Raw genomic sequence first — 10,809 nt, 5'->3', positions numbered from 1 at the left:
CATCTAATTATCAAAATGGTTTGGTTTTTTCCCCCCTTGACTACTTAAGAGCATTGTCAGAAACAGAGCAAAGCTGTACTTCGATGAAATACTGGTTGTATTGATTTTACACTGCCGTAAGTATATATGCTATGGAGTGTAGTAGAGATGCCTTTGGCGTATCTTAAAAAACAAGCTCATCTCCAGCGATGCTTCAGCTATCTGTCTGGAAACAGTGGTCTAATGCAGGGGTCTGCGGCCTGCGGCTCTCCAGATGTTCGTGGACCGCAGGTCCCAACAGCCACTGCCAGCATGGCCAATTGGCCATGCTGGCAGGGGCTGATGGGAATTGTAGTCCACGAACATCTGGAGAGCCACAGGTTGCAGAGAATTCCAAAACCTGTTGGAAATTTCCTTTTCCCACCTTCCAAAACAATTGGGCCGGTGTAAAAACAACATCTCTGTAGGATAAAGTTGTCAGGTGCAGCTGCGCCTTGTGCAAATATTTTTTTTAACTTATTAAGCAGGACCCTCCAATTGTTACAACACGTTTCCCTTTATTAAGCGGTCAGATACGTAACTGTAAAAATGGGATGTATGTATGTACATATACATACTATTTTACATAAATATAAACTCAGGAAGTATAAAATTACCCACCCAACCTGGTTCTTTTTCCGGGAGGCACAAATTCTTGCACGATCAGCCCACGGGGGGCTGCTTGCTGACCGTGCCTTGGGGGGGAGGGGGCGGGCAAAGACCCAGAACCAGGGAGACAAGTGAGCCTGGCGATGGGAAAGAAAGGCTACAGAGAAAGGAAAGTGTTCCTAGATCTATTAACGTTGGGGATTTCAGCCATGAAAGAAGACGTTTCGTTCTGGTTTGTTCCTGTGACAAGGCGAGCGCTCAAGGGCAGAGGGGTCGTGGGACTTTCTCCCATCCGACATCTTGCTGCGGTCCCAAGGGCTAGTGCCGGATCCCACCCCATTTCTCCCATTTACTCATCCTCCGGTTTCCATGGTAGATTCTCACGCGTCCTTTGTGGTCGCCAAAGGGCCTGGAGGAACACACATTTATTTATACTTAATTAGCAAGCAAAGTTAAGGACTTTTTTTAAACAAAGGAGCTTGTCAGTAGACAAGTCTCCTAACGGCTGTAGTGCAGAAAGATAGGATGGGCATCCATTCGCTCTGTGCTTTTCGGTGAGGGTGTGGCGGATCTTTTGCAAAGACAATGAAAACGGTGTCTAAGGGGGTCTGACATTTGCCCGCATGGAAGGAAGCTGGCTCCTCTGTGCAAGGTGAGATGGATGAAAGCATGCCCCGACTGATAACACTCAAGGATGGGCTACACAGCAGGAGGTGGGGAGTGCCTGCATTGGGGCATTGGACAATTGGAAGTCAATAGTTGTGATGTAAATAAGCCCCTAAGCCCATGGTGGCGAACATTTGGCACTCCAGATGTTGTGGACTACAATTCCCATCAGCCCCTGCCAGCATGGCCAATTGGCCATGCTGGCAGGGGCTGATGGGAATTGTAGTCCATAACATCTGGAGTGCCAAAGGTTCGCCACCACTGCCCTAAGCCATTTCAGACTTCACAGTCTCACTGCAAAGCAGTCCAGCTTTAACTCCGATTTGAGGACGCGCCCTTTCGGGACGAGGCGAGGCACTTGAATCCTCCAGCACCTTCTGTTTGAACTGGTTTTCTTTAAGCCATGGGGAAATATCAAGGTAAGTCTGAAATGTCAACGCCGAGATGAGCGAGGAGCTCAGTTTAAACACTGCGCGGCCCTTGTTGACCCGCGAGATGCTCCAGGCCTAGAATGAAAGAGCAGGTAAGCTGGGTTGACTCTTTTTTTGAGGTAGGTCTGAACAAAAGCGTCAGCAAGGAAAGGATCTGTGCACAAGTCCCGATAGGGAGGTTTAGCCCACCGGGGACATAATGCCCTTCAAACCCTTAAGGGGTGTTCATTCCTCAATGCGTAGCAGCAGCAGCAGATTCCAGAGCTCTGTTGCGCTCGGTTGGGCCACTTCCTGAAAGCTTGAGAAGCAGGCCAGATCAGCCAAACTCCGGGTCGTTGGACTCCCACTGGGGCAAGGGGGTCCCTCACCCAGGAGGACCTTATTCAGGGCAAAGAGAGTCCTAAGCTGATTTCCAGCACACACCGGAAGTAACGTCATGGCATCATTGGCAATGCAGAACCTTCTGGTATTTGGGGGTGGGGGTGGGGAGAATAGGTTCAAAAATGACTTCTACCATAGAGTTTTTGCTCAAATACCAGAACATCCCCACATTGCTGGTGACATGGTGTCACAGTGCACACCGGAAGTGACATCATTGTCTCACCAGCCTAGGCGGCTGTTTCCAGCAAGTCCTCTCCTTACCTATTGGCTGTCGGGGGTACCTAGCAACCTTGCTTTCCCTCCCCTTTTCCCTGGCACCGTGCATTCACAAAAACAGCGTCAAGGTCGGGAGGGTGTGAATGTTCCCTAAAGGCTCTCTCGACTTCCACTTGCTTGCCAAGAAGTTTAGACACCTCCAAACCTTCCACCTAGCTGGCCATTGGTGTCTCTCCTGCCTTTTGTTAATGCCTGGTAAGGTTACCACTGTTTGGAAATGGTGCAAGAGTTTTGGGTGCCCTTTTAAGATCTCCGACCATGGCTGGGGAGTCCAGGCGTTCGCTTCTTCTCCCATAGTCCTCGTGGTTGCATACCAAGAATGCCAAAGCAGGGGTTGGGGGCGGGGGGGGGGACCACAAACAATATAAATTTATACTACGGAGCTCCCTTCGCTATGTACAAGAGCACAACTGGGATGTCATCGCTGGAGAGAGAGGCGTCCGTCCCGCCGGCTGCCGCTTTATTTGCGTTTCCTGAGAATGAGGTACATGATGCCGCTGATGAAGGTGAACGTGAACGCGATCCAGGCCAAGATGAAGGAATATCCGAACTGGCCGCTGCCAACGTCAAACTCGTAGAATTCGCCCGTGTGAAACTGTTCGTGTCTGTCCGTGTAAATAGAGGCCGCTATCATCACACACAGACCTAGAGGGCCGGGAGGAGGAGAAACGAGCAACACATTGTGAACAATGGTAAATTCCAACATGAGCTTTTTGTGAGGCACAGCTCACTTCTTCAGATGGACTCAGTGAAAGGAAATTCACACTGTGAAGTTCTTTTCTGTGAACCTCTGATCAACAGAACTTGGCCAGTAACCAGAAGAGTGCTGAACTAGTTTCTAAAAGAAAATACAATAGACAGGAACTTAGGAATGGGTAAGGTTATATTTGGACCACTTTCTAGTATCAGATAGATAGGGCAATCTTGCGGGGGCGTGTGTGTGTGTTAAAGTCAAGGCTAGATGTAGAGTTATAGCCTAAAGTCAATCGAGTTTTGCAGATTCACAATGACAAAGGGGAAAGGAAGGCATTGCTATAGAAAGCGGGTAAATGTGAGGCCCATCAGAATCCAACAAATACCCATCAATGCTAGAAAAAGTTGAAGTTGGCAAGAAAAGTGGACGACCCACCGTGTGATGGATGGACTCCATCAAGGAAGCCAAGATCTGAACAAGGCTTGAGAATAACACAGTTTGGAGGACACTGATTCATAGGGTTGCCAGAAGCAACTCGATGCAGCGCTTAACGTAGGGGTGGGCAACCTATGGCTCTCCAGATGTTCATGGACTACAATTCCCATCAGCCAACCACATACACACCCTGGATGCTGGGAAAGGTCAGGGGTCAGAAAAGCAGGTAGTTTCTGTGGCAATTGGCGGATGCTGGTATAAGGTTTAAGAGGAGTCACTTAAAAATTGGGTCAACGTAGGATCAACTCCTAACCTTTCTACACCAATGCCTCCGGTTTCCCCCTTACATTGAAATTTTACACTGGAAAGACTCAGGGTGCAAGTACGCCCCCCCCCCCCAGCTTTCCCAAATGATGGGGTCCCCAACCTTTCGGGGTACATTTGAAATTCTGACACAGCATCGTGGGCACAGCAACAAAATGGAAACTGTGTGAGGGAAGTGAGCTAATACAACCAAAATTTTGGGAGTGGTTCCTTGGTATGCACAGTCCGTGTTTATCGTTCATATTTGCTGTTTGCTGTTCACATTAATTGGTCTGTTATTCTGTTTTGTTGGTGGTTAGCCACTCTGAGCCCTACAGAGGAGAGCGGGGTACAAGTCCATGAAATGAAATGAAATGAAATGAAATGAAATGAAAACGGCTGCTGCAGCGTGACCTTCAGCAGCACGATGCAGATCCAAAGCAACATTTTTTTTAAAAAAAAAAAATCTGCACCAGCCAATCAAATCTCTAATAGTTCCTCAGAACCCTTGCTAGGTAAATGTCCTACCTGGCACCACCCCTTTCCGAAAGACACCTGTGGCCAGCCCATTGGGAACCCTGCCGTAAGATTCCCCAGCGTGATTTTCCCATATCTACCTGAAGCAATGGGTTTGTAGCTCCCAAAAGTCTTTCAGGAGCAACGGAGTTTTTATTCTGCCCAGACAAACTAAGGCAGCTAATATTTTTAAAAATCGTTTTCACTGGAAGAAAGGGCTCGTCTTACTCCGAGTCCTGCACGAGGGGGACTTGGGGGCTCGTGGAGCCAGGTCACCCTGTGCTAGGCAAATAGGGTAGGGGAAGCGGAGAGCAGGGTCCATATTTGCTTTTCGGAAACCCCTACGCTCAGTTGGTGGAATCCCATAGAGATTTCCACGGATGGAAAAGGGGTGCCCCCTCCCCTACCTCCAGACCACCAGCTTTTCAGAGTTATTTGGAGCGGGGGTCCCTTCCTTTCTGCCAGGAGCAGCATTTTAGGCGAGCGTCCCAGACGGCAGCAGGGGAAGCAAAGTCCCGCTCCATGGAGATCTTTCCTCTTAGGAAATCTACAGCACATCCAGGCCAATGTCTTTGGAGGAAGGGAAGCGTATCAGTGAAGGGGGTGGGGGGGCTTTGCTGGCTGCCAAAAGGGGGAGTCCAGCATAGAAGCAACCCATGAGCAATGCGAACATTTACGGTGAGAAGGGCATTGTTTAGTTGTCTGTGTCGGAAGTGTCTCCGCTGTTGTCATGGGCTTTCTTAAAGTACACTGTGCAATATTATGGGAATTCCCTTCAGCTTGATAGGGAGGTTGTTGGGCGGGAGTCATATTCAAAAGGATAAATGGTTCAAGAAAAGTGCCCCTTTGGATAAGTTCCTGATTTGTGCTCTGCCTGACCCATTGCTTTAAAGCAGGGGTCTTCAAACTATGGCCCTCCAGATGTTCATAGACTACAATTCCCATGAGCCCTGCCACTTGGTCATGCTGGCAGGGGCTGATGGGAATTGTAGTCCATGAACATCTGGAGGGCCATAGTTTGAAGACCCCTGCTTTAAAGGAAAGAAGGCCGCAGGGCTTATTTCTTCTTGGCCTGTCATGGGCTCGATTCCCCGCTCTTCATGATCGGAGTCATCCTGCTTTGGCTCCAGGATAGTTGGGCCCCGATATTTATTTATTCAACAACAATCGATATTTATTTATTCACAACAATTCACAACACTTAAAACAGCCTAATAAAAATACCTCCTAAAAACTAGTAAAGAAGCAGATCAACAGTACATCTGAAGACTGAAATGCTGCCGATTTAAACCGGGGGGAGGGGAGGGATCCAAGCTTTCCCAATCTCATCAGATCTCAGAAGCTAAACAGGGTCAGCCCTGGATCGTACTTGGATGGGAGATCCCCGAGGAACTCCAGGGTCATGCCACAATGGCCAAATGCCACTGTTCCTCTCTTCCCTTGAAGCTTTGGGGTCGCCATAAGTCAGCTCCAACTTGGCAGCACATTCCACCCCCCACCCCCCATAGGAAAGGGAGGCAACGCCAGTCAAAGGAGAAAAGTCTTTGCCAGCTTGCAGAAGGCAGCGAATGAAAGGGGCAGGTGAACAACCCCAGGGAGGTAGATCTGGAATCTCGGTGTCAACATCAAGAAGGCCTTTTCCTGGACCGCTTTTCACGTTATGGGGGGAGGAGCAGGAGGAAACCACTTACACGAGAGCAGCTGTATGATGGATGTTGGGACAAATCTCTCTCCTTGCTTGAGGCGGAAGAGCTGCAGGATGAAAGTGAAGAAGGCCACGCAGCAGAATATGGTGGCCAGGATCATGGTGGCTTGCATGGCCTGGATCGCTTCATACTCTGTAAAAAAGAAAGAATTTGTTGATGGCGTTCTTTTCCCATGTCTGAATTGTCTGTTTTCTTCTTGGCAATGGGGCATGCAAATGGAATAGGTTTGCAAACAGAGAAGAGGGCCCCACCAACTCTGATCCCACTACGTGCATTTTTGTTTAAATATAGGGGTTGAACCCTACCATGCCTACTCTTTGGAAACTGGTGCTGCTGTGCCCAGCAACAAGAAAAAGATGGGCACCTGTCTTTGCCTCTTTCAGGAGTTGTGTTGATACACAAAACTGGGAAAGGGGTTTGAGCGCCTTCTCAGTACTGTCTGGACCTGAGCAAGTGTGCCTGGCCCATGGTCACCCAGTGAGTGTCAGTGGCACAAGAACATAAAAAAGAGCCTGCTGGATCAGACCAGAGTCCATCTAGTGCAGCACTCTGCTACTCAGAATGGCCCACCAGGTGCTTTTGGGAGCTCACCTGCAGGATGTGAAAGCAACGGCCTTCTCCCAAGCACCTGGTCTGCTAAGGCATTTGCAATCTCAGATCAAGGAGGATCCAGATTGCAGTGGCAGAGGGCCAAGGGAACAGGGGGTGCGTCGGGCACCGGGCGCAAAATCGCCCCTGGCCCCTCCCCTTTCCCCCCGCCACCCCCTGCGGCGCCCCCCCTCCCCCCACAGCACACATACACACTCCAACCCCCTTCCCTCCCTCACCTACGTTCCTTTTCTTTTTGTAGTACTTTTTGAGGCTGAAAAAGCAGCCTAGTTACAGTTCAGGGGGAAAACTGCCTGAGGAACTACAGTTCCCAGGAGACCTTGGGGCTCACAAAGGTCTCTTGGGAAGTATAGTTCGTCAGGCAGCTTTCTCACTGTGAACTGTAAATAGGCTGCTTGATTTTTCAGCCTCAAAAAGTTATGCAAAAGGAGCAAGCGTAGGTAAATCGGAAGGGGTTGAAAGTGGTAATGTGATATTAACTATGGCCGAGGGGGCACCAGCGAGGAAGAGGGCAGGAGTAAAACACTCTGCGTGCTGGGCGCAGTTTGGCCCAGCTACGCCTCTGCCAGATTGGTAGCCACAGATTGACTTCTCCATCAATCTGTCTAAGCCCTTTTTAAAGCTATCCAGGTTAGTGGCCGTCACCACCTCCTGTGGCAGCATATTCCAATCACACGTTGCGTGAAGAAGTGTTTCCTTTTATGAGTCCTAATTCTTCCCCCCAGCATTTTCAATGTATGCCCCCTGGTTCTAGTATCATGAGAGAGAAAAATTTCTGTCTGTCGACATTTTCTACCCCATGCATAACTTTATGGGCTTCAATCATATCCCCCCCCAGAGTCTCCTCTCCAAACTAAAGAGTCCCAAACGCTGCAGCCTCTCCTCATAGGGAAGGTGCTCCAGTCCCTCAATCATCCTCATTGCCCTTCTCTGCACTTTTTCTATCTCATAATGGGCATAGTAGGGATCCGAGCCTGTTTCTCCCACATTCACGATCTGAGCAGTGGCATACCTTTATAAACCCTGGGGGCTGAGTTGCGGCACCACAGGGATCGATGGAGGAAAGCTAGGTGTATTTTAAAATGCCCATCCACACCCAGCCAAACTCGCCCACTCCCCTCCCTGCTACGCCTCCCCCCCTTCCAACTCCTTTTAACTCCACCCCACAAAAAAAAATAAATCAACAAACCTTTCCTCTGTCCCTCCGAACGGCATTGAATCTCAGTCCCCAGTGTCTTGCCAGCTGCGGTTGGAGACTAGGCATGGGGGGGAGGGCTGAAATGCCCCCCCCCCCCCCGCGCGCGAATGTTCATGGCCCAGGAAAATGGTGCCTGGGTTGTCTGTTCTCTCTGCCCCCCCCTAAATATGCCACTGAAGATGGGGAAAGTTTGAGTCCCACGGCACCTTTAAGACCAACAAAGTTGAGCCAGTGTGACATAGTCGTTAAGAGAAGCAGATTTTTATCTGGTGAACTGAATTTGTTTCCCCACTGCTGCACATGAGCGGCAGACTCTAATCTGGGGATGCAGGTTTAATTCCCCACTCCTCCACATGAGTGGCCACTGGGTGACCATGGGCCAGGCACACATGCTCAGGTCAAGTTATCCCTCAGAAATCTAGCCCTGCTATATACCTGGAACAACTTGTTAATTACAATTGCAGATGGGTCATGACTAGAGCAAGGTGTAACTCTTTTCCGTCAGTACATCTTCAAGGTCGCTTCTCTAATATTCCACAAAATGAACGTTGCTGTCGATTTTGTCCTGATACAACTGATACACTTTCTCATATTCTGCTCCACTGTTCAAAATACAACAACATCAGAACTGATTTGAGAACTGTATTACCAACAGGATTTATGCTCCTTTCTGATAAGATAAAAATGGCTAAGCTTCTAAATAACTCTACTGTTGAAATCTCTGAAGCTGTTGCTATATTTTTACTCGTGTGTTCTGCAAGTTGTGCAATAATGATCTTCTTATTGTATTTGGAATTCTTGACACACACTGGTTTTATGCCTAATAAAGCTTTTGGATTTGGATTTGGCTCAGGTCAAGACAGTACTGAGAAGGGGCTCAAACCCCTTCTGAAGAACTGGGTTCGATTTTCCACTCCTCCAATGAGTGCTGAACTTTAATCTGGGGATCCAGGTGTGATTCACTGCTCCACCACATAAACAGCAGACTCTAATCTGGAGACCTGGGTTCGATTCCCCACAAGGTGCCAGCTGGATGACCTTGGGCTAGTCCCAGTTCTCTCTGAACTCTCTCAGCCCCACCTACTTCACCAGGTGTCTGTTGCACGAGGGGAAGGGAAGACAACTGTAAACCGCTTTGAGACTCCTTAAAGGTCAGAAAAGTGAGACAGAACCTAAACTCTCTTCTCATTTTGTGCACAAAAATGGTTTATACCAAGAATAAAACACTGTTGGCTTTCAAAGTGCCCCTCGACTCAAACGTTTTCCCGCTGCTTCAGACCAACGCGGCTAACCACCTGAATCTCTTTTCAGGACTGGCAATACAGGATAAAATGGGCAGTGCAAAGCCACGGGCCCTGTGCTGTTGCTTTATGCTACCTCCGATTTATTTTCCTACACAAGGAATGGGATGTGGAAAAAAAAAATAAGAAAGTTTTCCCATTCAGTTTCCCTTCTCAAGACCCGCCTGCATCCTGCTTCCAACGCAGAGCGACAATAGGAGGAGTCGGCTTCTCACCAACGCCCCAGAACCTGCTTCCTCGACAAATAAGTTTCTCAGCCTGAGGAGCTGCTACTGTACCCTTTCTCATACAACATTCAGAACTCGTGCAACGCGATTGGGCAAGGGCTCTGCCTTCGATTCTGCTTGTATCTGAGTACCCGGGAAGGGGGACCGGGGTCCCCAACACGGCACCCGTGGGTCACCACAAAATTTATAATCCAATCATAAAACATATACAATCCAAAAATTACCAGTACAGCCTTAAAACAATAAATAATGCCATACATTAAAAGTTATCAAAACAGATGGTCATAAATAATCCTCTGACCTCTTACCGCTCCCCCCCCCTTTCCTGGCAGCTGCCCAGTGTCTGGAAGGTGAACGGGGCCAGGTGAGAATTCTGCCCAGGAAGGCTTGTGACTGGCCACTGAAAATCTGATTGGCTGTTTTGGCATCGGCTGCCCCTCAACACCAGGTTTTCTCAGGGGTCCTTAATCCCACTTTCTGGTTACCATGCTAATATCCAAGCTCTAAAGTCCATATGACATGTTACGAGGAGATGGGTGGACCCTCGCCCCAAAGCTGCTCTGCAACACAGTTGGGGAATGCATAACGTGGTGTCATCTAGTCAGTGTTCTTTGCCCCCTGGAGTGTGGAGGAAGCAGGTGGGAAAGGGCCACAACTTTTTCAGAGGTATCTTAATGAGGAAATGCAAAGTGGGGGAGACCTACAGAAAGTAGAGATCGGGTCTCGGACTGTGACTGGTTCGCTGGGCAGTGGCTTCAGGCACCAGTGAATTGCAGACACTTGACCCCCAGCTATCAGAGGATCTGGCGTCATATAGGGCAGGGGTCTTCAAACTATGCCCCCCCAGATGTTCATGAACTACAATTCCCATCAGCCCTGTCACTTGGATATGCTGGCAGGGGCTGATGGGAATTGTAGTCCATGAACATCTGGAGGACCATAGTTTGAAGACCCCTGATATAGGGAACTAGCGGGCCCGGCCACACGTTGCTGTTGCTGAGTCTGGTGAAGTGGAAAAGGAAGAAAAGGGGAAGTGAACGGTTCGAACATGTGTCATTGCACAATGATTGCAAGGGAGGGGAGAGGCAAAGGGGCCCCTCAGCTCCCCTCCTCTCTCCCGTTCCCTTGCATGGCAACCCTGCAGGTCCCTCCCTAACGTTCCCCTTCCTCTGCTAGGGTGGGTGGGCCATGTCCAGGTGGGCTGGTCCTGTCCCTTTTACTCCCTTCCCTTGCAGGCAAATTTTCTAGCGTAAAACACGCTGGGAGGCATGAGAAACTACGTTGTTAATTTCAAATTTCCAGAGCATTTGGTCCCATGCAAACCTCCTGGACACTCCCTCGCCCTTCCCCTTCTTCCGTTAGAGGTGGAGCTGGCCATGTACAGATAGCCCGCCATGCATCCCTTTCACTCCATACAAGAGCCGAGTGGTTTTCAAGGA

The 10,809-nt window shown here is 49.2% G+C and overlaps 1 protein-coding gene across 2 annotated transcripts in view; it reads right to left on the bottom strand.

Moving 5' to 3' along the window:
• Positions 1–2,806: 2,806 nt before the first annotated feature.
• Positions 2,807–10,809, bottom strand: part of EMP2 (epithelial membrane protein 2) — a 102,725-nt gene continuing 94,722 nt past the window's right edge. For both annotated transcript variants that reach the window (XM_048494444.1, XM_048494445.1), the window contains 2 exons: positions 6,021–6,167; positions 2,807–3,026 (listed from right to left, as the gene is read on the bottom strand). In XM_048494444.1, coding sequence (XP_048350401.1) covers positions 2,842–3,026; positions 6,021–6,167 — 332 coding nt within the window. In that variant the 3' untranslated portion in view covers positions 2,807–2,841. The remainder of the gene's footprint in view (positions 3,027–6,020; positions 6,168–10,809) is intronic.

This window comes from Sphaerodactylus townsendi, linkage group LG04 (genome assembly GCF_021028975.2).
Source record: "Sphaerodactylus townsendi isolate TG3544 linkage group LG04, MPM_Stown_v2.3, whole genome shotgun sequence".
Taxonomy (NCBI): Eukaryota; Metazoa; Chordata; class Lepidosauria; order Squamata; family Sphaerodactylidae; genus Sphaerodactylus; species Sphaerodactylus townsendi.
Note: the sequence above shows the minus strand (reverse complement) of the source record. Positions and strands in the feature narration are given on the sequence as shown.